Source organism: Hippoglossus stenolepis, chromosome 20 (genome assembly GCF_022539355.2).
Source record: "Hippoglossus stenolepis isolate QCI-W04-F060 chromosome 20, HSTE1.2, whole genome shotgun sequence".
In the NCBI taxonomy this organism is placed as follows: domain Eukaryota; kingdom Metazoa; phylum Chordata; class Actinopteri; order Pleuronectiformes; family Pleuronectidae; genus Hippoglossus; species Hippoglossus stenolepis.
This window is the reverse complement of record NC_061502.1, coordinates 4,448,700-4,476,481: the sequence shown is the minus strand read 5'-3', so window position 1 is coordinate 4,476,481 and position 27,782 is coordinate 4,448,700. Positions and strand designations below refer to the sequence as shown.

The 27,782-nt window shown below is 41.8% G+C and overlaps 1 protein-coding gene across 1 annotated transcript; it reads right to left on the bottom strand.

The window, feature by feature from the left end:
* Positions 1–514: 514 nt before the first annotated feature.
* Positions 515–27,125, bottom strand: emilin1a (elastin microfibril interfacer 1a). The gene is made up of 12 exons (XM_035144532.2): positions 26,767–27,125; positions 12,387–12,503; positions 9,637–9,833; positions 8,932–9,031; positions 8,394–8,502; positions 8,112–8,285; positions 5,823–7,100; positions 4,588–5,002; positions 4,114–4,239; positions 3,909–3,926; positions 3,674–3,808; positions 515–2,172 (listed from the first exon to the last, which is right to left on the bottom strand). The coding sequence occupies exons 1-12, from the start codon at positions 26,880–26,882 to the stop codon at positions 1,853–1,855; spliced, it is 3,105 nt and encodes a 1,034-aa protein (XP_035000423.1). The 5' UTR covers positions 26,883–27,125; the 3' UTR covers positions 515–1,852.
* Between the last annotated feature and the right edge of the window lie 657 nt (positions 27,126–27,782).

Below are 27,782 nucleotides of genomic sequence, written 5' to 3'. Positions count from 1 at the left end.
CTTGATATGTATCCTTACATCCTTAGGTAGCGTAGGTAGAATAACAGGTTCTTTGCCTTTGACTGTCACTGCATAGATACGCTGTGTAATCCACATTGATGAGTAATCGTTGTGCAAAGAATGGAGGACAAGAGATACTCTTTCCCTGAAGGGGCTTCTTCTCGCTTCCTTCAAGGATCACCACCAGAACCGTCTACTCAAACGAGTGTAATGATACTGAACACAGGGTGTCACTGCAGTGCAGCACATGAAATGACTCTGCCACAACTATTTCCTCAAAGTCTTCGTCTAAAAATAACCCACTGAAGTCTTGAGAAAGAGATTGTGAGTGGTTTACCGAGGAGCCAGAAAACAAAAGTCAACGCAGCTGTGTGTATTTGTGAAAGCCAAAAGAGTGCCAGATGAAATAAGTGAAGTCCCATGCAGGCTGAACAGTGTGTAAAACCTGGCACAACCTGCTCATTTAGTAAAGGAACATAAACACCGCGATAACAGAGAGACTGTTGACATCAGCTGTGTAAAACTGGGTATCTGTATTTGAGGCACACGTGGCAACAACATACAAAACATGTACAGTACCTGGCAAAGTGAAGTGGTAATTCATAAAAATCTTATAAGAGCCAAATATTTACATTCCTTCACGGTTATACAATGTCGAGAGACACAAAAATACATTTCCACTCTTAACACTGATTTTTCTTTGTCAAAGTATGTGAATTAATGTGTTACATTCACCTTAATATAAATATAATGCAATATGGGGCCCAATCTGCTGCATTGTTCCTTAAAAAAATCCATTCAAGAATATCTACAAACTTAATATCATGCACATATTTTCCTCTGGAGGCATTTTAATTAGACGCAGGACGAGTGTGCACCATGAAAGAGTTGGGATTTGTAGCATAGAGACAACTGCATGTGTAGCTTCATTATTTGTTATTGTTTGGATTACATAGAAATTCCATTGTAAGACAGACTCATAAGTTCAACTACTTGATCCTCCAGCAAGTTTAGATGGCCCTTATTAGGTAAGAGACAAAAAATCCCCACTCTTCCCTCTGGCCATGCTCCTTCTGTCTGTCCTAAAATGGTCTTATTGTCTTGCTGAGCTATGATTTTTTAAATCCTGTGGTTTCCCGTCTGAACTGTTGGTGACTTCATTTGTGATTTTCCCTCCAAAGAATAGTGGTTTGGACTGTGCCCAGCGCCGCCTACATCACTCTGAATGCTCTCCAAGACAATTACTATTCACCATTATGTTTCTGGGAATTTGCTTGCGGTCAAAACGAAACTGTGAGCAAAATGGAAAGAAAAGAAGATTACGCTAGATACAGAAAAAAAAAGTGTAATAACCTCTGAACATTTGATATGTGGTGGGTGGATAACCAAACAAACAACACACATCCTCTGTCCTATATCGTTTTTGTCAAATTGCCTTTCAATTACACCAGTAAGACATGAAAGGCTATCTTTGTGTTATCAGTGAAGAATTCAAGTTTATAGAAGTATGCAATTATATGATAACCCTGCGGGGGCTTTTTCTGAAGAAACTATGTGTCAAATAGCAAAAACACACAATTGCTCCTCGCACAAACAGTTTTCCTTAAAGCTGTTACACACAAAACCCAAATTATTGTTTGAAAATGGGTTTTCCTTCTTTCTTAGCACATAATGTTAAGTGTAAAGTATATCTTCTATTTTCTCGCTGAATAAATCCAGTCCGGTTATTTCAGTCTTGCAGTCTTGACTGCTCAGTCTCTGGCTCTGTCTCTTAGAGTTCATCAGACAAACCAAATGCTTGTGTACGGAAAGTTTCACCCGGCCCGACTCATCATAAGGAAACCAGATCCAATCAGACGGTCTCGTACAGCAGCATCCCACTAAAGATGGTCAGAGGTTCGGAGGAGTAGGCCAGCTTCCCGGTGACGAGATCGATGCAGACCGTGTCGCCGGCCTCCATGGGCAGGATGACGTTGAAGACGGCCAGGGCTCCAGGAATGTGTTTGGCCTCTGCCATGGGTTTCTCCAGGCCCTCGGGCTGATAGCCAGCTGAGTCCACTCGGGCCACGCCGATGTTGGACTTGGACAACACGGCCTCGATCTTCATGTTCTTGTGGCCCGTAAGAATGCCACTGAAGAAGTACTTCCCTTTCACTGGAGCTGTGAAATAACCTGGAGAAAGGAAGCAGGTAAAAAGGAGGATATCACTGTTGTGCATTTGCTGTTGAAGGATGAAGGATGAAGGTTTGTATTGTATAATTCCTTTAACTTTCATAAACTTTGAGGTGAATTAATAATATTGCAAAATGTAATAAAATGTGTAAAATCACATTAAAGTCAATGAATGGGGATGACTCTATTTTAAAGTGAATTAGGTCATGAAAAAATATGGAATGATAAAGCTATATCTAGCCACAGAGTTCTTTGAGATATCCATCACTAGATTTCTGCTACCACTTTCACATATAAGCCTAATTTGCACTAAGTATGATGCTTTTTCCCCACAATGCTAGCTAGCTACCAACCTACATTCTTGAAAAATATTGAAAGAGATATAATAACAAATGTGGGTGATATTGACATGGGTATACACATTTTGCACTCTAACTTACAGAAATAACAAGACACACTAATTCTGTTAAGGTATCTAAAACCAAATCCCAGCTGTGAGCATGGCAAATAGAATTTAAACTGCAATGTCAGCAGACATTTTATACTAACCTTGGGAAAATCAAACCAAATTATGTGTATGGCTTGATACCACCAGTCAGAAAACACATTAAGCCAGAAAATATGATGTTTTTGTAATTTGAGTGATATGACTGTAAATTCATAATATTTTTGGCTGGACTGCAACAGTGCGGGAAGTCCTATAAACATAAATGTCTTTCACTGACTAATGGACTGACTGAATTTCCAATTACCTGTGGTTCTTACAAAACGGCTTGGCAAAAACAGTTGTTATTACATCATCAAGGGGGTGTTTACAAACAATGTGGCCAATTAAGCACCCTTTCAGAACCGTTTATCAACCTTTTTTTTTTAAAAGTACCTGGCGACGAAGTTGTATCTTTTGGGAAAAACCTCAAGCTACTTAAAAGCAGGGTCACAAGTGTTGACCCACAAATCTTAGGTCATGCCACTTTCCCTCTGCAATCCTCTCTACAGCTGCTTTCAGACATGCATTGAACTCCGCACATACTCTATATTTTCATATTATAAGTCCGTAAAAACTCAAGAGAATTCGATGTGTGAACACAGCACCAAATTCTCTATCAGATCACCCCAATCGAGAGGGGGGGGACCAAATATCTCATGATCAAGTGATCTCCGTAGCAGAATGAATATGCTACTTCCTGTCTCTACCTGCTGCACCCAGGTGCTCCGCCTCTCGCCTGAATAATGCAGAGGGGCCATGTCTGAAAAGGGCTTAAGTATCTCATTCAACTGAAAGTATGTGTGCAGTGCTTTTGTTGACAATTAGACTGGACTTTTATAATATTCTGTTTGTGGTTATTAAATCAGGACTCAAGCAGAACAGAGCAGCAGCTTGGAAGTGACTGCTGGTTAACATGTAGTCTTAATGGGCCAGGCCATACACTAGGTTTTCATCTCGTCTTAATTGGAAAAGGGAGAGTGTAATTATTAAACCTGACAAAAACCTAAAACTGACCTGTTTGGGGATTGTAGATATTATCTTCATTGGCAAAGATCTCATTAAACACAATTGTTCCTGGGCTTCTCATTGGACGAGTCAGTGCGGCAGAGAAGGAGAGGCGTGGCACGTGGGCATCAGACCCTGCAGGACCTAATCAGGGAGGAGAAACAGAGAGTAGGAGTCAGAGGGAAATAAAGATCAAAGTGTAATGGGAGCTTTCATCTAGTGTCGGGGAAAAAGCAACACATACCCTGTTCACCTCTGAGACCTGAGAAGTAAAAGGAAAGATAAAAAACTGAGTTAATCAACAAACATTGTCACTCTTGCCGTTTCATTTTTATTCTGACATCATTGTATCTACAGTAGATGTGCAGAAAGAAAGATCAAAGATACAACGGTAAATCAGTCAGAGTTATTAAATTAAACAAAGTATCAGCAATGTTTGTTGTCTTTACCTGGGGGTCCCAATGGCCCCTGCCTGCCTTCTTTGCCTGCGGGTCCCACCCTTCCTTGGGGTCCTACAACACCCTGGAGTCCACGCTCACCTCTCTCTCCACGGTGTCCTGGCAGACCGGGTGGACCTGGAGGCGGGTAATGTTTAGAGACACAGAACAAATGAGAGGCCGCAGTGAAAATCTCTTTACCATGAACAGTGTCTCGAAGACATGTACAGTAAGTCAAGAAAGCTAAGACATTTAACCTAGTGTGACTCAGGATGTGCTTTTCACCCTAATGTTTACTAAAACTGCTCTTTCAGATAGATTACAGACTTTATGGGCTCTTAAGTAAATGCTTGAGGATGAGGATAACAGGCTGGATTCCTTCTTTGTTCTATTTTTACATCATCCTGACCATGTCTTCCCTCAACTGAGTGTATCTCTTATCCAAAAGTCAAATCCCATGACCTTCATCTAACTTCTCAAACTTACCCATGAAGTCCTGTTCTATGAAACTGTGGAACTCCCTGGCCAAATCCAAGACAGAGGAATTCAGCGTGTGTATCTTGGTGTGGACGTCCCACAGCTGTACGTTCTGGATATCGTCGATAAGATCTCCGTGAGATGTTACCGTGACGTTGAGTCCATTAACACAGCTCCACAGCCCAGACACATGTCGGTTCAAGCCCTCCTTGATCCTCTCCAGGCTGTCGGAAAACGTGTCAAATCGTCCGCACACTCCCTCCAGCTTGGAGAGTCTTCGGTCCAGGCCGTCGCTGGACCGCCTGCACTCCCCCACCTCCGTCTCATAGTTGCTCCTTATTATTTGGATCTCTTTGCCCAGGCCGCCGAATCGAATCCCAGAGTCATCAACATGATCTGTCAGCTCCTTCTGCAAGTTGTTCACCTTGTGGAGAAAGTAGATACACGTTAATGTGTGTATTTTGGATGAGCTTCCTTTGACAAAGTTCTACTCTAAATATACTTTTCCCCATCTTTGCTACCATTTATTTTTCTACAGTATCTTATGAACACAAATATATGTAAGAATATTATCTAAACCGTGTCTGTCAACATGAGTCAAATATTTTCAATATGCTTGAATATTTTCACAACTACAATAATATTATGTGAAAACACTGTTGCCAAGATAATGATTGAGACATGTTTGAGTGACACAATATTGTTTTCACTTCACATAAAGAAAAATTATCATCCGATGTGCACATGTTTAATAAAACAACACAGATAATCAGTAAATTATCATAAGCATTATTTGAATGGTAGTTTGATCTTTTCTGTGTAATCCTGAGAAACATTATTTAAACTTTATTATATATGATACAGCAGTTCTCCCCAAAAGGCTCACAAGAAAAAAGTGTTAACTACGTAAGAACTGAGGGGGAACCTTGAGGAACATTTTTTGCAAGACCAATATGATTATTTTCCTGGATTTTTTAATATATACTTACTACATATATAGATATTTTTTTACAGTATTAAAATGCTGTTTTAAAACAAAATCAGAGTATGGATAATGACTTGGTCCGATCACAATAGCTTATTATGTTCACATTTAGTTCAAAGCACTGCCGTTTAACAGGACAGCATCACAGAACTGCAGGTATAAAAAAAAAAAAGGGAACTTACTTAAATTGAAGGGGTTCCAAATATAATACACAAAAGCTATGTTAGCGGCCGCAAATTTATTCTCATAATTAGCTTACCTCAGAAATAATGTCGTCCTTGTTGTCGGTCAGATCAGTTAACATGTTCCCATGTGTTTGTACAGTCCTTCCCAGGCCTTTCAGAGTGTCATTAATGGAGTTAAACGTGAACGTGACCCCAGCCAGCTCTCCTTGGATGGACTTCAGATCCCCTCCTAATCTTCCGTTGTGCACAGTGTGGCCATCCAGACGCTTCTTCAGGTCATTTATGTTGTTTTTACACTGTCCTGTGCACTCCTCCACTTCCTCTCTGAGCCGCCCGACTTCCTCCTGCAGGTTGGAGCACACCTGAGAGCAGACAGATTCTCCCGAGTCCACTTTCCTGCGCAGATCGGTCAGCTCTGCCTGGCACCTGCCCAGACCGATGGCGGTGGAGTTTGTAAGTGAGCTCAAATCGTCCTTTATAGAGCTGCAAATAGAACATTCCTCAAAATTGCTGACCAACGTTTCGATCTCGGTGACAATCCGGTTAAAGTGCTCACCGTTTTTCCCTGTCACAGATATAATCTTTTTGACATCATCCGTTAAGTTGATGACTTTGTCACTCAGAGAATCTCCGGACATGGACAAATCATTCAACTTGGTGTTAAACTTCTGGATCTCGCCTTGATTGGCTACGACTCTCCACTCCAGCGTTTTCAGAGTGTCATCAGTCTTACGACCTTTTCCATTAGGCCCGCAGGACTCATTGCACATCTTTGTTGTTGACGTCAACCTACTGTCCAAGAAGAATGTGATGTTCTCCAGCTGACCTAAACGTCGACTGTGATCTCTAACCGTGTCTCCGAGAACGGCCACGTCCAGCTCCATTTTCCCTATCTTAAAGCTGTGGTCATCCAGCTGAGTGAGGACCATGTTACGCAGCTGTGTGACGTCTCTCTGCACAGTGTCCTTCAAGTTGTTCCCGCTATTGGTACACCTCTGCTCTGTCTTCCTCACGGTGTTGTTCAACCTCTTCTCCAACTCTCTCAGTCTGCCATTCAACCTGTCCTCCGTCACTCGTCCCTTTCCTCCACCTGTCCCAACAAGCTCCTTATCCAGACGGCCTTTAATGGTTTCACATTTGTTAGCAGTGGAGGTGACTCTGACCTCGACATTTAACAGCTTCTTTTCCAGCTCTGTGATGGTTTTGCAGCAGGTCTGGGAGCGTTCAGTCTCACTGCGTGAAATGTCCAAGCTCTGCCTCAACTGCTGGTCAATGGAGCCGACCATCTTCTCCAGGGCTGTGATCCTCTCCCTGTCATCTTGCTGCTGACGCTTCAGGTCCTCCACACCAGCCTGAAAGGAATTATAATATATATTATTGGGTTTTTTTTCTGAGCTGTATGGCTTGTATCGATTTCTTCTGTTTGTCAAAGTCAGGTTTCTCTTGTACAGGTTTTTGGAAGTGTTGTTCCATTCCATACTGTCTGATTTGAAAGTTAATCTGTATCTTGGGGCCTCAGTGGGGTAAAATGCACACCCACACTACCCACAATGCAACTTAACTAGTAAAAGTTTGTTTCAGGGTTTGGCTAAGCTAGTTGCGGCTAATGTAGCCTCGAACTGCTATTCTCAAACAGGAATAATGAGTGAACTACAGTGGTCTGATAAGCTCATTCCTTTTCAACTCCATACCCCCATTCCTTTTCAGCCGCAATCAATTCTGACTCTAGTGCAAACCCTCAAGGCAAATCACCAGATATTATACAGTGCCCCCTAGTGCCACTAAAGACTTAATACAACTCTTTTCAAATAAAATTGGTTCCTATTTAAGAATATGTACCACAAATTCTCCTCTGTTGCTGTCCCATAATATTTTATAAATTTTGATGGGTGGTGTTGTGGTAGATAGTTAAAGTGTCCAGGTGAAAATAAGTGGAATAAAAACGATGTTTATATAAAAAATAATTGTTTTCTGCGTAGCCCGAACCCACCAATTATTCTGCACAGCTGGAAAATGGTTGTTCTTTCCTTTATATCACCGCGTGATTATCGATGTTTTCGCAGTGCTGTTTTTAATTTTACTGTTTGTTTGTGCAGCGGCTTTTGTGGGAGGGCTGTTTTCTCATATTACAGCCAGCATGTGGCCATTATCTTTTATTGCTTCAGGCAGGAAGCTGAAATCACTGACAGAGCACCACAGGGGGCAAAGTAAACGCATGGCAATTTTACGGTGAAAACAACATATTATATCCTTTTTTGACTTTATGTTATTCTCGTATTATTTAAGTATAATAAGTTATGATAAACCCTTTACGAAAACATTTTTGCCCTGTTGATTTGATTTTCCACACATATGAGGTTCACCTGACAGGCCGAGCAGGACAAGGTCACCCTCCTCTCCAGCTCCGTCAGTATCTCCTCCTTCAGTGTGTTCAGCTGGTTCCCCACAGATCCTCCTCCTCCGGCCACTCCGTCCAGTTCATTGCTGCCACCGTTCACCAGGTGGTTGTTGATGGTGAGCAGGGTCTGATCATGGACCTGACGACAACCAAATATTCACATGGGTGAATGTGGCCTATCCTTACATTTACTTATTTAAACTGTAGATATCTAGACAGGCAGAAAAAACAGATATTTATTTCTCACCTGCGTCCTGTTATACAGGTGGTCCAGCTTGTTCTGGATGTTGTTGATGGTGTCCTTCATGTGTGGCTGAGCTGAATCAGCAGGAACAAGCGCACCATTCAGACCAGGTCTATAAAGAGGGAAAGATGTTATCTTCTTTAATTCTGGTAAATGTTTGTCATTAAAAAAGAGTCATGTGTTAAATATAATGTCATCAAAGTGGAGGGTGAAAAAATGACTCATGTGCTCAGGATGTGTTGTGTATAAAGAGGATGGGAATTTCCATTGAGTCTAAATTGCACTAATTCTGCTAAGACAAGTGCAATAACCGTCACCAGATACATTTCTTTGTGGATTAGCTATTTCTGCTTTCCCAAACTAATGACCAATCTCTGTGCATATGTGAATAAACAAGCATATCCTCTCTGAACTGATGCAATAAACATTATCAAACAGGAAAAGATATCCGTCAGCATTCTGGGTGACACTGCATTAGCGTTTCTGGCACCCCATGAAGCAAATCATTGTGCATGACATATTAAGAGCAGCATTCACTTACAGCCTCTGGTTTATGCCGTGAATGGTGGTCTGCACGTTGTGGAGGTCTTTGGTCAGGCCGCGGATCGTCTCCTCCAGCTGTTTGATCTTCTCACTGTCACCTTGAGACAATTAGAAATGGATGCTCAATGTGAAAGAGGAAATGTAGACTTTAATTCCTAAAAAGAAAGAAATCCATTTGCAACAGGCCCTGAAACCCCCTTTTCTCAATTGGCGTAAAATGAACAATGTGGTTTCACATAAACATTTAGGGCCAAACCAGCTCTTTGTTTTTGTAGGGAGTTGGAAAAAGGTGATGTCACTTATTTCTGTGAACCAATGAGAGTTTAACAATGTTTGAATCTAAATTAGATGAGAGTTGGGGACTGTGTTGCTTATGTTCCCAGCACTGTCCACCAAATCAGATTAAAGCCAAAACAGTCGGAAGGATGCAGATAAGCTGAGTTTTCGACTGTTAACAAACTCTTCATGAATAGCATTTATTTATTTATAACTTCAGCTTTGATTTGCCTATTCATTCAATAAATATTTCAGAGAACAAAGAAAAAACTGAATTTCAGAATGTCCTTCACCGTGCATCTTTTTACAGACTCTCAATATATTTGGAAATGTCTTGAGCGTGCTCCAGTTTTTTACATGTCACAAAATTAAAGAACTCCTGCATCCTTAATACAAGCAGTAAAACTGTTTTAGTCTTGATCCCTACCTTCTCCTCTCTGCCCGCCTCCCGTGTTGAAGCCCGTCTGCGTGACACGAGGTCGTCCTCCGTTGACCTGAGTGTTGGTCGTCACCTGTGGCCCCTCACGGCAGTCTTCTCCTGAGTAACCATGGCAACACTTCCACTCCATTTCTGTCACCATCTTGTAAGCTACCTTGTACCTTGGCCTCCTGTATGTCCGGTAGCTGAGGACGAAACGGTTGAAAAATGACATCTGAGTTTTTATTTGCTCTGAGTTGACAAGAACTGCTTTTCTATAATAATCAATGAGACGTGACTTAAGATTTAACCCTCACAACAAGGACTTGACTTGGACTTGAGCTGATATTTGACTTTATGTAGTATTATCTACACCACTTATCCTTTAAGGTGTACTGGGGGGACCGAAGCCAATCCCAGCTGTCATTGGGCAAGAGGCAGGGTCCACCCTGGACAGGTCGCCAGTCCGTCACATGGCCAACATAGGGCTTAACGACCAATAGAAATATTCTTGAAATCGCAATATGGTTAAGTGCAACCTCCAATTCGCAGGAGCTGCAATTTTTTGATGGAGGTACAATTTGTGTAAAATACCACTGTAAAGCATTATAAAGCACTGGGGTGCTACAGAAGTAAATGGTCTGTATTTATTTAGAGCTTTTCCAGTCTTGATGACCATTCAAGGGGCTTTACAGTACATGTTTGCCATTCGCCCACTCAATAATAATAATAATAATAATAATAATAACATTTCAACACTCCTATGAGATTTTGTATAAGTCAATCGTGGTCCTCAGATGATAAATCCTCCTGAATGTCTTCATCCCATGTTTCTTCATCTGTTTGACATTTTAAAACAAATGTTTTGGATTTTGACCAAATTCCAACAAAAACATATTTTGTGTTGCTTAGAAAAGTAGCACACCAAACTAAGATGGTGAACACAAAAGGACATTGTACCGCCACCATGTTAACAAAGCAAAGGACTGCTGTGCATAAATACAACCTTTCAGAGCTGCTAGCATTTGATTTATATCTTTAAGCTCCAGTCTCACTTGGGGTTTGCGCAAAGTTAACTTGTGCCAAGACGCAAAACTATGAGATTTAAAGTTTGTGGTGTGATCCTGATAAACATGTCAGGAACCAGTAGCGGTCCTTGAACCCTGGGCTGAATATAATCGCTGTCATCTCCTTATATTAATGTGTGAGTCATTTAATGTCTGAAAATAGCTCCAAATCATCAGATGATGATGGATGAGGTCGCGAGTTCTTTGTAAACTTAAATTGTTATTTCTGTCCCGGTTTCCAAAGAATCAACTGCTCACAGACGAGGCCTCTGTAAAACAATATGAATGTTTTATTTGGAAAGCTGTTTTGAATTTAGTAGTTTTATCACTTTAATGCCATTCAACTCTGCCACTGAACGGACTCCCTGTTACCGTAACAATGCAATAAATAGACCAGAATTGTCCGGAACTCTCAGTAAAGATTTATGGCAGCGTCACAAGCATTTTAACAAGCCCCAGACTGTGGGACTTCAGCAGGTTGTTCTCCTTTATGCCAACCGACAAACGTCACTGTAGGTATCGCAGAGCTGTGACTGTGCCCTTGAAAGTTTTCATCTGCCAGCTCCCTGCTCCGAGAGCGTGAGAAAAAGGAATCCAGCGTACTCTCAGAGGAAAAACAAAAACACACGGCTTGGAGAGATGGAGGGAGGTGGAGTCGGGGTAGAGTTAGCGTAAGAAAGACAGACGGCGTAAGAAGACGAGAATGTTTTCAAAGGGAAGGATACTAGACTGTGGTTCCTGGAATCCCGGTCGGCTTCATTCTTAGCATAGCCCAGGTTTAGGCCCTGGTACACCGGGCAGACATGGGGATCAAGCAGCAGTGCCAGGGTCAAACTCTTTCACAAACTTCAAAAGAGGAAAAACATCAGGAGCACTTGACGGATGTTGTCTTGCAACACCACATCTGGAATGATTTCACAATCAAACTCACCAGTACTAAATTCGATCCAGCATTCACGATATAGGATATCCCCAGGTCTGTTGAGACCAGTACTTCATTAATAAAGCTTGGATCAAGACTTTCTCTACGTCTCATTCATCCAAACTTCTCTTTTGCCCTCCCTGCCTTTTCTAATCAGCTGACAGCGGGCTGGTAATCCTATTAGATTTTTCCATGAACTCTATCAGCCAATCATGTCATTGCCTCGTCCTCAGTCACCTCCAGTATCTATATTCAGGGTCCTGGTCAAGGCCAGCTAAGTCCACTCATCAGATCCACAGTATTTTCTAGATCCCATCACTCAACCACCAACACTTTCAAGACCCTGGGGGCAGTTCCAACCCTGATGACATCTCAAGGGGTCTAAGTGCCAAACAGACTCTTATTTATTTATATCACATCACTTTCATTACTTATTCTGCGTGGCAATACATTTTGTTGATTCTTCAGACCCGGTCTCTCCTTTTTTGAACTGAGATTAACAATTCAAACACCGAGCTATAATTATGTGATTCTCTGGCTTTACACCGGCCATACTGCTGAAACTGTCCTGAGAAAAACATGGACAGAAAATGAAAAGTGTCCCAGGAAAGGACAGAGGGAGAGGGGATGTATGGTTAGAGGATGCAAAATGTTTTTCTGTGGAACTGATGACAGGAAATTGGATGACCAAGTCTGAATACAGATGACATTCCAGCAGCAGAGAGTGAATCAGAGCAGAATATGAGATATTGAGAGTTAGAGATACTCACGCAACTCTAGGACACTGTCCCCAGGTACAGCGCTGGTAGTCCGGTTTGATGTACGTCTCCACCCCGTCCTCCATCACACAGCTAACAGTGCGTGTCACCACATAAGCGCACCAGTTCCTGTGAAATCACAAACACAAGCCAAAAGGAAATGACAAATAAATAACTGTGCAATGACTGCCAGCTTTATCATGGGTTCAGTCTGGAGTTGAAGAAAACACAGCAGTCCTCTTAGACACATGCGCAAATGGTTTACACTCAGCAGCTGTGCTTTGTTTTCCAGGAAGAAAAAATAAATAAATATATCTAAAATTAAAAATAATTTGGAAAAAATAATAATCAGAAATCTGGTCACTGAATGTGAGGCTCCAGTGGGCTTTTGAGATCAATATCTCAAAACCCCGTCTGATTATTATTCTGTACAACATTCACCAGAAATTATCCTCTAGTGCAGATGTCTGATAAGTCCAGGATAACGGCACGATTTCAACAATGGCTCACATTGTACGCCTCCCCCAACCCCCAACTACACATCAACCAACCCACACAAAGACACACACACACAACCCACACATAACCTTGTAGTGTTTAACTGTGCACCCACATGAGAAACACTCATTCCACAGACACTTAGTATGATATTGATAATAAATGTCTTTGGGCAACCCTGGTCAACATTTCTGTTTAGAGCTGTGAATAGCTAAGTGAGTTAAAAGCAACTTGATTTCCTCAAGGCATATAGTTAAAGATGTTGCATTTCTTTTTTACACAAGATTGCATTTTTAAGTTGTTGTCTATGTTTCACAATTATGAGGAAAAGAGGCCTCCATCCCTCCAACCATTGTCTTATCCAGGCTCTGGTCGCTTGAAGCTAGCTGGTCGCAGCAGATTGCTTATTTGGGTATCCTCGACGCCCCTCTCCCTAGCCATGCTTTCCAGTTCTTCATGAGGGATCCTGAGGCATCCCCAGGCCAGATGGGATACATAATCCCTCCAGTGAGCTCTGGGTCTTCACCAGGGCGTGCCCATCAAACCTCCAAAGGAAGGCGCAGAGGAGGCATCCTGACTAGATGCCTGAACCATTTAAACTGTCCCCTTTCAACGTGAAGCCGCCGTAGTTCTACTCCAAGCTCCCTCGGGATGTCGGAGCTCCTCGCCCTATCTCTAAGGCTGAGCCCGGCCGACTGAAGGAAGCCTTAAACAAAAGTTTGGCGCCCCCGGTGTTGTCAGTTCAATTGATCACTTAGTGTAACAGCTTGTAAACACTTTTTTAAATCGGCTGAGAGTCTTTTAATTCTCTTGGACTCTGGACACTGCTCTTTTGAGGTCTATTGACATATTTCCAATGATGTTTAGGTCCAGGGACTGTGAGGGCTAAGAATCCTCAGCTTGTGGCTCTTAAGGTGTGTTTAGGATTCTTACCCTGATGTAAAATCTGTTCTCTTTTCATCTTCAGCCAGTTGCCACTCAGTGTGATATTTGTTCACAGAATTTACTGCTATTTAATTGAATCCATTCTTCCTTCTACCAAGGAAATGTTCCCCGTGCCACTGGCTGCAACACAAGTCCAAAGCACTGTTGTTCCAGTGTGGAGATGTGTACTTTTCATGAGATTCTTCCCCCTTTTTTACTCCAAACACACCTTTTCTCATTGCTGCCAAAAAGTGTTTTAACTCCTTCACTCCACAGAACTCGCTTCCAGAATACATCAGTCTTGTTTAGATGTTCCTTTGTAAACTTCTGTTCTGACGCCTCTGCCATGAATGCCATATTTGTGCAGGTGTGGCCGCACAATAAAACCACGCACCACCACTTCAAAGTCTGCCTCGCTCCTGTGAGCAGTTCTCTCTCTCAGACGGTTTTCTCGGTCTTCCAGACCTCAAGTTGATCTCAACTGTTCCTTTTAACTGCGATCTCTTTGTAAATGCATTACTAACGGAGGAAACAGCAACGTGAAAACACTTTGCTGTCTTGTAATCACATTCTTCTGCTTTATGGACATTTGTTATTTTAACTCTTAGAGTGCACTAAGAGTTACACAAGTGCACAATAGGCACCTGCTTAGAGGAGCCCATGTCTGATTGTGGGGACATGGTTTGGAGTCAGTGTTGATGAAGATTTTAAATTTGCATCATTTGGCCTTTTCTATAGATGACTGGGAACACGCCATCTTGTTAACACCTGAGACCTTGCAAAAGGTTTTAAAATCTCTTGTGGTATCCAAACTTTTATGGTGCTAAACCTTGTTTTTCACTAGAACTTAGATATTTTGGCCAGGGTTGGCCAGAAACTTTCATGCAACCTGTAATTTCACGTTAATCTTAAACCATTTGAGATATATGACACGAAATCAAATCAAAAGACTGTATCTAGAATCAGCCACTGAGATAAAGGAATAGTTCAACAGTCATTTTCTTTCAAGAATGACAAATGGAAGAATGGAAAACCCACAGACCTCGCTCTGTGCAATGCATTTTAATGTATAGCTTACACTTATATGGATCTTAAGCGGTTGGTGTAATCTGGTAGATAAGCAGCTATTGCAATTTAAATCAGTTTGCTAGCATTAGCTACAAAAGCATGAGTTAGTGTGTTACTTTGTTAAATGACTAAGTACTTTCAATGCAGAAGTTGGCAACAATAACAAATGGCATCAGTAACAGGAAGTGGAATCAGGACTTGACTGGGGGCCTCTGTCCCAAAACAGATACCTACTTTTACATCAAGGAGACACATTAGCATCCCAGGAGTCACGTTTCCGTCTTTATTCACGTAATGTTCATTCTAATTCTTCATCAATTTCTTACTTGATTTAAAGTTAATAACTTTTCGTTCAACACTTGAGGTTTAACTCCTTTAATGCAGAAAGTTTCAAACTTTATCTCTAACTATAATTGAGATGGAAGTGGGGAATAAATAAAAGACTTTGTGGATAAAAGTTTATACAGTAAACCAGTTATGTGAGTGGTCATTTTCTGACCAATTTGCAAATAGTAAGTGGAATATTAACTCTCATTTTGTTGACACTTTTTATTGCAATCTTCCAACTATGTTCCAAAATGTATAGGTCTAGACGCTAACGTTTTTATCTGCCTGCTGTAGCTGAAATAACCGTGATTTATTCACTGAAACTGACTTTTCACATTACACTGGATCCATAAAGATATAGCAGCTTTTAAGTTAATTCAAGTTTGGACTTAATCCCTTTCTTAACCCTAACTCAAGCACTTGTAAAATAGTCCCTATAAAGAAAAAGATGTCAAGGTGACTTAACATAACAAAATATTCTCAAAAATGTGTATTTTAACACAGGAACACATGAAACACACACAGACTCCCCCCGGTATGCATGCTAGTTAATTTGTCCCCATCGCCCTGACCTCCTTTGACCCTCAGATATCTCTGGGATAACACTGCAGATAGATTCAAGACACTGACGTCCTTTCTATCATCATTTTCATATTACTCAGAATCCCCTTTCCACTCCTATTTCCCTGGTGGCTATTATGGTCAATTAGTGTCACTCTCAGATTCATCTGAACAGAACTGAGGGTTTATGGATAAAAGTTGGAGCGTACAAGGAGTTCCTTCATGCTGGTGAGTCAATCAGCAGCTTTCGTCTCTCTGACTTCATGTCTGTCAGTCCGTCTCTCGGAGTCTCTTTCTTTTTTCTGTCTGTCTTCATCTGCCACTCTTACTCTCCTGCTTGACGCTCCTCACTCTGTGTAACTCATTTTGCCCCCCCCCTCCCTGTCCCTCCACTTTTTATCACTCTTTTTTGGTTTCATTTCATCCCTGTCCACCAGCGTCTCTCCTAGTCCATCTGTTTATCTCTCTCTATTCCCTTTCTATCCATCACTGGCTATACCTCTTTCCAGTTTCCCTAATCCTCCCCTTCATTCCAGAGTTTGTCTGAACAAGGGAGAGTTTATCATGGTGCCATCCTCCCCATCCCCTCCCGACTGCTGTTCTTGTTGCTTCCGTACGTGGGAAAGTAAAAATGACTAATTATCTGACAGATTCTAATGTTAAGCATTTTCTCAAGTAGCCTGGTCAGATGAATCTGGATTTCTGCTGAGGCTGCAAATGGTCAGAATGTGGAGTCAACAGCATGAATCCAAGGACAAAATCGGTGAACAGCTGCTGCTGGTGGTGAAAAAGCGTGGGGGCTATTTCCTAGACTTTAAATACCAATGAATTATTGTTTGAATACCAATCTATCTGATTATGGTTGCTGCATGTTCATCCCTTTATGTCCACAAGCAAAGGTTAGGAGTTCAGTAAATGGACGAATTAACTGTATTTATACAGAGCTTTTCTTAGTCTTATCGACCACTCAACTGCTTTCCAGTACAGGTCACATTCCCACAGTGCTCCTCAGAGAAGCACTTTTTCTGTCATACTGTCGCACAGCCCAAGGAACTTCAGAATGCAAACTGGAGGAGCTGGGGTTTGAACCACTGACCGTCTGAAAGTGGACGACCCGCACTCATTTCTGAACTACAGCTGCCCAAGTGAACTTCAGTGACCTCCACAGTCAACTGATGTGAATCCAGTAGAACTGTTGTGAGGTGATGGAACAGGAGGTTGGCAGCTAAATGAGCACCTAAATAATGTGTAGAAATGACGCGATGCAAACATGTCAACAGTAAAATCTCAGAGGAATGTTCCCAATATTTGTGGAATATGTGTCACACGAAGAACTGAGGCCATTCAGAGAGCAAAGGTTAGGAACTATAAGTTCCTATAGATGCTTGGTGACTGTATATAATATATATCCTCTGTATATGAACTTTTAAATATACTTTTGGCTCTACAGTATTTGATTACACAATTACTCAACAATTACAATTACTCTGGAAAGTTGTTTGTGTAGTTTCTCCACAACATACTTTGAACATGTGACACTAAATTTAAATAATGCTTTTCAAAAATATTATTCATTGCATATATATTAAAAATATATATATATATATATATATATATCACTATCAGATTGCTTTCTAAATATTTCGGGTGAACCAGGTGAATCTGGTGGAATAATTAGGAAGGTGAAGATTTTTAATTCAAAATATAAATATACGCATGTTAATGCATCTGTAATATCCATTAGTAATATACATATATAATACATTTTACTTACTAAATCTCATTGGGATTTCATAATCTTATTGTAATAAATCCTGATGCTGTTTATGTTCATCTCCAGTCTCATCTCCATGCTGAGATTTAAAGTTTTTACCTAAAAGCCAGAACCGTTTGCCCAAAGTGTGGGAGTTTTTAAACAGAAACCTAATAAAATGCTGGACTCTGTGGCTCTGCACTCTTGGTAAAACTGAGCCTGCCACAGCAACACAATGGCTATACACAAACATGACAAAAGAAATCATCCTGCGGCTCTACATTGTGATGCTTTCAACTGATCTGAAATGAATCTTACATTTTGAGGGGATTCAGCTCAGCCTGAGGTCACCTAAGTTGATCATAAGTCAATGTCCTGAGGCTAAAACCATCCAGTGTCCAAGCATCAAGACTGTGCTGTACCTCCCTCTGTGTATTTCCGCAGATTTACGGTTCTCCGAAGTGATCCACCTGACATCCTCAAGCTATGCATCCAATTGAATTACACTGTGCTTTACTATCCTGCAGTTTGTTATGGTATATTCAATATCTCCATCAGAGCCTGGAGCAAAACGCAGCCCCAATATGTCTAAAATCAGTCAGTGCTTCCAAACACAGCTGCTTCTCCACTTGTGTTTTTCCAGAGTCTTGCGGTACATCCAGTAATCCTCACTGCATTATGTCAGGCCTTCCTGGGTTATCTTGTTCTGTGGTTTGTTGTACTTTGTATGTTAGACTCAAAGTTTTGGAGAAACAGGGAATCCAGCATCTCCATCGGGAGCTGAAGCAGTGCAGATGGAAGAGGTTAGTATCTGAAAGCAGACAGCAGTGATAAATATAAACAGCTTCATTCTCTTCCCGCGCTAGTGTGCGTGGTGTTGTTTTTCGTCCCTGTGATTCAGGGAACCCGCTCTGCTGATCTGTTATCCCGACTTGCTCACACTCAGGGCCACAGACAGCAGATAAAGCATACATTTGGCAGCGTTCACACCCTATCTGCTCTGATGGAGAACAGGCGCTGAGTCTCATAAATAAACCTAACCTCCTCTCTCGGTTTTTTTTTTCCTCCACCACAGAGCAGACCCACATGTGGTGCACACGCACACATATGCGCACATATGCGCACATATACAACACACACACACCCAACTCCCACCATCCCAGCAGCTTCCAAACACCCACACTTACAGCACTGTACCCACCGAACTCTCCGCCAGTTCATTTTCCATCGTTCCATTTCTGACTCTTCACTCCAGTGAAATACATAAGAGGAGCCTTTATATTAGTGGGAGGATGACTAAGTGTTAGCACTGAGAGGTTGTGTATGTGCGTTTGTCTGCTTGTGCCTAGACGTATGCCCTTGACAAAAAAGGGCAGTAAATTTGTATATTTACATCCTGTATTCCTACAAGCATTTTGTCTGTTGCATTGGTAACACCTTCAAAACAACAGCTCAGCTCTAAACCCATTGGCCTCTCTCTCTCTCCCTTTCTCTCTCTCCCTCTCTAACCAGTATGAAGTTAAGCATTCCAAACAGTAATCCAATAAAGTCCCATTAGTCCAAATGGCTGCGGAGAAATCCCTGAGATGAAAGTCCACTAACTTAACTTGGCATCTTTTCCATAAGAGTAAAATACAATTACAAGCGCACACGCATGCACACATGGTCACACACACACACACATGGTCACACACACACACACACACACACACACATAAAGACTTCATGTCTTATATGCTTAATTTTCCACTTCCCCACACGTATGTACCTTTATTCCAGGTATAAAGATTCAAATTCCAGTCTACAGCCTCAGCCAGTCAACATGGTGTTTAATGTAATAAGTGAGACAGAGAATAGGTGTGTGGCATGTTTAGCAGCTGATCGCCCTGTTTCCTTTATCAGCAACACAGGGAAACAAACAGCCCAGTCCCTTCACATAGTAATGAATGTTTATAACTACAATACGCATTTGCACAATTTCCATTAGATAGCAGTCTATAAAGTCTTGAGACCACATTACAATGCTGTCTTTCAAGCTGCTTAAGCCTTCAAACTTCAATGGCCTCTGGTGGAACACTCATTACAGGCTCATGCTGCTCGGTCAAACATTATTGAAGCCTTTAGAACATTAAACAAAATTCTTGTGGAGAACTTTTCAAACATAACCAATATTTAAAGCAAATTTTGTGGCAGTGTTTAGTGCCATTCGGGACTGTCTCATGCTTCTTTTAGAGGTGGCTGTGTACTGCTCAGTGGGGGAAAAGTGAACCAGATGAGGATTTGGCAAACCAATTTACTATTATCTTAAAAAAACTAAACACGGTGTTAGAATTTCCACAGGAAGCGTTTTCTAACATCATGTTTTGTTTTTTCCAAGTGGAATGACTGGTTGATTTGGCAAAACCACATCTGGTTAACTTCCTCGATATAATGACGTGCAGCTGCGGCTGGGATAACGTCTGCAAAATGATGAACAAGATGAAGAAGACATCAAGGCTATTTCTTTTTGATGGGAATATCTGACTCTATATTCAACTTGTAAATAAATATACGATTTGGGTTTGAAAAATACCCCACCATGCTAACCAGCAAGGGTCTGAACATAATGATGACAGTGGTGAAAGTTTAACACAACAGTAAAGTTAGTGACCTTAAAACCAGTGCAATATGGTGAGAGATGTGACGATGCTTAGTAGAGGTGAGCTAGTTCTGTCACTTGCTGTTTTCAGACCCTAACTACGGAAAATGTCCGCAAAGACATTTCCAGCCGGACATTTTCTGGAGTTGGCCTTTCACACATGAAGATCGCAGCAGGAGATTGTGCGGGTCAGACACACGTTCACAACAACAGGAAATGTCCAGAACAATCAAGAGGGGGGTTGAGCCTAGGCCTCGTTCTCTTACAAAGTGGACATCTTTAAACTTCTACGTGTGTGGGACCTCTTTTCATTCATCTGAACGCCGCTTGTAGCAACTACTTTTGTCAAATCATTGATTAGAGCAGCATTAACACTGACCAGTAAAAAAATAAAAATATAAACTCACTGACTTTGTTACCCACAAATGTTCCCAGATCACTGTTCAGGGACTATTTAAGGAGAAACAGAAAAAACTGTATCGTCTTCAATCTACTAATTCCAGAAATATCTGTTTGTCTGTCTGTCTGTTTATCTCAAGAATTGTTCATCTTATCAGCTTCCCCCTTATATGTGTATTGTAAACGGCCCGAGGAAGCACAGTGTCGAAAAAAGCTCTGCACACAACTTCCAGCACACAAACACCGACAACTGATTCTCCTATTTGGGGTTCTGTGTACTGAGTCGAGCTTCACTGACCTTTGTGTAAACAGGTGAACAGCTCTGTGTGCAGCAGTGGTGGCTTCAGGGTTCTGTGGACTGAGTCCTGCAGCAGATCATTACTCTTTACGCGTCGTGGCTCAATTCCAGCAGATCAACTTTACAGTTACAGAAAGAAAACTGCAAGCCTCATTACCACAGATCAAGTAAACAGCTAAACAGACAGGTTGGCACTAGTCACTAAATGTTAAATAAACTGTTTATACAGTAAATGATAAAATAGGTTTATTCTAGGAAACAGGGCGCAAATCCATCCATCCCATAAAAAACCCTCCCATACAATAACAGGAAACGAGCCACGACACATTTACATGCATGTGATTTAACACACATACACTTTGTTCTCCTACAGACACGTACAAAGCTCTTCATTAACTCTCTGCCCGGCTTTGAGACGTGAAACTACACATCCTGTCTTATTTATGGAGCCATAACACAGTGGGAGTGGAACTCTTGCACCTGTCTCAGCATTTCTTTATTCCCTAATAAATTCCATTACTCTTATAAAACAGCAGACAGACCCCTCATGGCCGAGTAAGAAGTCGCGTTCCGACATCTCCACCCGCACATACCAGGTTCATTGTATTCAAAAGCACCTTTGCATGAGCCCTACAGAGGAGGATTGTGGGTAAAATTGGGAATATTCGGTGACAAAAGTGACATTAATGGCTAAGTGGGAGGAAGAAAGGAATGAAAGACAGAAGAAGAGGAGGCTGAGGTATAATGCTTAAACAAAGAAATCACTTTGCGACGCCCATTGTGGCCGGATCTTTCATTTAGCTTCAAGGGAAGGCTTTGACAGCGACCTGAATGAGTGGATGAAAAGGGGAGTGTCCTGGCGTCTGAACTGTGACCCAGAGGTCAAGCACCCCTCCAACCTCCTTGTAAAGGTATCCCCCTGTACACACAGCAAAAAGCACACAGTCACCGACGACAATATACACACTTTAGCTCACTCACTCGTGCTTGAGTGATCGCATGGCGACAGACAAACACACATAACGGCAGACACACACATTCTTCCAGGTACTTCTGTTCTCTCTTAAAATGAAGTTTTACTTGCGCGCACACACACACACACACACACACACACACACACACACACACACACACACACACACACACACACACAAGTCTCCTGTTGGACGTGTTCCAACATCAAGGGACCGCGTGACTGTGTAAACCTCTCTGTCTCTGATTGTTTAGCCTGGCGGTCATGAAGATATATAGAGAATGTTCATGATACTGCTATTTGCTTTAACATTATTGCTCACATACATGGGCCCGTGCTTTTGCAGGTTTTTTTTGTGACCTATTTTAGCCATTTATGGAGGCAGGTGCATTCGAAACACAAGCCTCCTCCAAGCCTTGAAATAGCAGTTGCCCAGAATAGTGCAGCCTATTTATCTGTAAGTAAAACTGAATAAGCTCCTCCAACATCCACAAAAGGACATTCAGTCCTGTCATGTTGATCCATTTATTCTTTGGCTTGACAGATTTAAAGTTTCGGTTGCTCGTGTGTGGTGAGATGGGCTGAGTATCTCTTTTGTGGAACTTTACCCTGTCTAAACATTGGAAAGAAGACCCTCTCGAATGCTATGCATGGCTGGGAAGTACGGTTAATTAGGTTACAAAGGCTGTGACTGGCAAGGATCCCTTTCCCCACATTTTCATTAACATATGTAAGGAGATTGGTTTTTTTCTGGCCTAATTAGCAGAAAGCAGAAAATCACACAGATGAAGTGAATCTGGACTCGATCCAAGAGCTGGTCAAGAAGAGGACAGACCGGTCTTCATTATATTACTGAGCATGGTATACTTCTCTGAAGATGCTGTACAGATGCATCTTGAGATTCAAATGCAAAATAATTACAATGACAATACTAACATGCTGATGTTAGGCAGGTGTCATGTTTACCATGTTGAAACTTAAAGGTCGGTGTAAGTAAGTTGTCTCTGAAAAGTTGTCCGGGGGTGTTTGTGGCCCTCATGGGACTGTAATAAACACAAACCAATCATTTCATTCGGACCAAATGAAATGATTGGTCGGCATACCTGTCCGTCAGCCTTGTTGAACGTACCCTGCCTCCACAGGACCAGAGACATACAGCGCTGAAGCAGAGACGATAGCCAGAAGTTAGCCAGCGTGTCACGGCTTCTAGCAGTGGCTAGGATTACCAACTCTAGATTTAAGATGTTCCCATGCCAACATGTACAGCTGAGGCTGATGGGAATGCCACAGTTTAGCAGGAACTGTCATAAACTAAACAACTGGACAAATTAAAATGTTGACAGATCATGCAGATACATGAAACGTTCAGGGATCATCAAAGTTTGAACCACAAATCAAAACAAGCCAAAACCGCACAACTCAACTTCATGGTGGTCCCAAAGAAAAAATCTGCCCAACAGTGGTTGAAATATCAGTGTTTATATGTCAAAAAACTAGACGAACAATTTTGGTGAAATTAGAATCAGTGCAGACACAGTGTTCATTCATGAACTGTAATGGGGACAGTTCAGTGAGGACTTCATAGGCAGCACAAACGAATAGATAAAATCACAAGCTTGTAATTCACAGTTGGCAGTCTGGGTCTTGAGCTGACGGTTAGATGCAACTATTTTCATATTGATGGGTACGGGGGCACATTTTGCATGCAAGCAAAGTTCTGAGCAACCACAGGCAACCACAGTCTCCTTCTTCTGCACTAGAGGCGATTCTGGGCGATTATTAAAGAAGCTAGATTACTGAGAGTTATTCAGTTATATTGTTTTTTTTTTTCCAATTTCATTTCAGTCTCTGTCCTCAGATAGTCTATCACCATTGGTTATTAATGGTGTGTTCCAGGAATTGTTTTTTTGACCTGTTGCATTTCCCGAAACCCCAATGACATCAGAGGAGGCATACATTAAGTGTCATTAGCCCTGTACTGTACTGTAAGTACAATAACATGAACATTAATCTATAATGTAATGTAATGACTTTTATGAGCGGATACAAGACTTTATGTGCTAGGAGATATCCATGCAGAACCGCAATAAGTCGTTTACACTCATGGTTAGTCTGACACTGACCTTAAGCAATACAGTCATCGCAAAGGTGTTGAATGAGATTACGATTTTTCAAGTTCGTCCTCAACCAATAGGGAAACGTTCATGAACCTGTAGCTTTGAAACAGTAGGAACAAAGGACGCACTCCATTATCTATGATTATATCTGAAGTATAAAGGATTATTTCGTGAAAAAGCTCAAATCATGAAAGAAAGATTCATGTGGGTTGACCAGAGACGTTTAGCTTTTGCATTACCAGGTTAAATGTCCGACACTATTATGGTTTTCCTGTTACAATCCACAAAACGGACCAGGCCATTTATCTATTTATCTTTATAGAATTTTGTCATCTAAACTCATGTCAGCACAACATCGGGACATCTAGAGACTGAAGAAGAGTACATCAGTCTCGGTCTTCCTTTAAGACCTCCGTAGGGAGAACCCAAATGTAAAAAACAAAGGAGGAGGATAAGTGAGATAAATCAGAGACAGAGATGAAAATGATGATGATGATAATGATGAAACTCTGCATCAGCTCCTTGTCCCCCTCCATTGGTGATCTAATGGTTTGTCCTTTGAACTGTACATGAGCCACAACAGATTGGCAGTCCACCTGCATCTTGCATGGATACACCAACACACGGCTCCTTCCCTCCCCCCCCTCTGTGTCTGTCTACAGCAGATACGATAAGATGGTGTGTAGCTCTGACATTTTGGCAGAGGATGTGTCGGACGGCTCTGGATCCTCCTGAGCCCCCCCATAAGACCCCTGCTGGATGTCTTCAGTTCATTCGGCTGCCTTTACCACTTATGGAATACTTCACACATCTGTCAAAACAGATCACTTGAGTTCAAACAGATGTCAGGGGGGCAAACCGCATTGCCACGGGCCAGCGCATTCTTTTCCCCGAAGCTTCACTTTGACAGCGTGTGTGTGTGTGGTTTTGTATGTGTGTATACATCACACACCAGCCATGCTGACTCCTACATAGCTTACTGGTTTCAGCAGGAACAAGGTATTTCAGGACCCAGGCCCTCTAATCATCCCATGTCATTCTGTCTTGTTGTATCACAGCTCCCAGTCTCTTCTCATGCTTTCTTGTCTTTTTTTTTCCAGCTGCAGCAGCAGCCGCAACATCGGCAAAAGCAAATTGTGCTGTGATGTGGACAGAAACTGGATCGACGCTCATATTGCAGGAGCTCAACTTCCAGCCCTGCGTACACACACTCACTAAGTGCAAACACATGCAGGCATGCGGGCAGACACATGCCACATAAGAGAGCTCTGTCATTCATTCACTCCTTCTGTTTTAACCTCTTTTATTCATACATACACACACACTTGCATAATCAGATGATGAAATTGCCCAAAACTTTAGACATTCATTCACTTACATGCACACAAACAAGTAACACACACACACACACACACACACACACACACACACACACACACACACACACACACACACACACACACACACACACACACACACACACACACACACACACACACATCTTTCCACATAGGTGAGGGGGTCGTCAACACGCAGGCCCCCTCAGGCAGAAGTTCAATTACATGCTAATAACATACTTTGTGGATATAAAACATGCATGTACTGGCTGACAGTTACTGACAGTAATAGCAGCTTTATAAGCGGCGACTCCAACAGCAGCCACAGATTTATGAGTGACTATTAATCAAGTCACTAAGATCTAAATGATTTCCTTATAGTGTCCCATAAAAGAGGGCAAGGTGGCAGTAAATCTGAATGACTCCGGTGACAATCCAAAGACTAAATTTTGTGGGAAAAATCCATTTTAACACAGTGTTAGTCAAAGTTCACTATCCCTGCACATTCACCTCCACCCGACTGCATAATGCTTTCTGGCAGAAGGATAAATTCTCCTCCAACAAGGCTGACACTGGAGGCACCGCTAGAGACTACGGGCCCCCAGAAAACTTTTCACTTGGGGTCCCGGAAACAGTAAATATCTATAAATCCCTGTAAGCCCCTGACCAGCCCGGGGGCCCCTGAACCATCACAGGCCATCACTCACTCTGTCCCTGCTGAGTAAAAGACCCACTCACAAATAAGACATTTCCTCTAAAGAAGGACAATTCACACCATGTGTAGAGAATGGACTCAAAAGGAGGCATACCCATCAGAGAAATAAACCCAAAGATGGAGTTCGTCCAATTGCTATCCAAAGGGAATGTTTTTTTTGTCGGTGCTAACTTCTTTTAATTAAAAATGTAAATAATATCAACTACTTGAGGTAATCTAGGGCTACAACTAACAATTCTTATCATAATCGATTGATCTATTGATAATCTAACTTAATGATTTATCAATAAATTGTTTCAAATAGATACAAAATGAGAGAAAATGCTCATAATTTGACAAATAGCGACTGATCGACTATAATTGTACTTTTATCAAATGGCTTTTACTCGATTGTTTTTTTTTTATATTACTTGGGTTTCTTGTATCCTTTTCTTTTGCCATTGCCACTTTTAAGGGCTGTTGAATCATATCATTTGTTTCCTTTGGTTTTATAGGCATCTATTCATTCACTTGTTGTCTTTGGTGTTTTGTATAATTGTTTTTATTTGACCTTATCAGCTGTTTTGAAAGGTGCTATGCAAACAAAGTAATTAATAATAATATTAGTAATTTCTGTTGTCGAAGTTGGACAGCAGCAGCTCGACACCATCACAGTCGTTAAATAAGCCCTTTTATCAAACTGAGAACTGCAGCCGCTGTAAAAACAAGCCACCCCTGAACGCACCACAGGTCATTGACACTTTTCAAACGCACGTGAGACTTCGATCAGGTCGATCGATCCTACCTGTGTCTGCTCGCTGCTCTCTGACCGCCCTGCACACTGGACTCCGAATATCCCAGACCCGAGCAGACCCGAGCGAGCACGAGGGCGAGCAGGTAAAACGAGGTCTCCATCATCATCAGGTCCGCTGTGACTCAAAGGCAAACAAATGTCACGAAGTCCCAAAGCCACAGTCCTCCTCCTCCTCCCTACAGACAGCCTCCCTCCTCCTCCTCCTCCTCCTCCTCAGTGACGTGCAGGCGGCCGATGAAGATGGAGAGCCATGATTTCAGCCACTGTCCAGTCAAGTGCATGTCAGACGGCGAGGAAGAAGAAGAAGAAGTGTGAGCGAGCAGCGGAGCAACACGAGGAAAAGTTTCCTGTCAGAGCTCCAGGAGCAGTCATGCCAGCTCAGGCTCTCTCTCTCTCTCTCTGTGTGTGTGTGTGTGTGTGTGTGCATAAACCCCTAGCCCCCCTCCTCCCTCCCTCTCTCTCTCTACCCTCACTTTTTTTCTGTTTCAGCTCAACCCACTTTTCTGTTCATTCAACTGAACCCACTTCACTGTCACTGTAAGACCCTGCCAATGCAATTTATAATACCATGAAATGTAACAACAAATGCAGATAAAGACTATCAAAGAAAATCGTGTAAACTACATAAATCTTTAAAATGCTGCATGATATAGTTCAGAAACAGGTGCAACTTTTAAAGTCACGGTCAGATCTGTTTATTTGATAATAATTACAATAATACGCTTTATTTGCACAACACTTTTCTTCGCAAAGTTACATATTGTTTCTCAAAAGGAGAAATGAACAATAAAATTAGATAGAAATTCAGTCATCTATTTTCTATACCTCTTTTCCTTTGAAGGTCGCAATCCCAGCTGACATTGGGCAAAAGGCGGGGTACCCCCTGGACAGGTCACCAGCAAATCACAGGGCCGACATACAGACACAAACAACCATTCACCCTCACACCTATGGTCATTTCATAGAGTCTCAAATTGACCTAACCCCAATCTGCATGTGTTTGGACT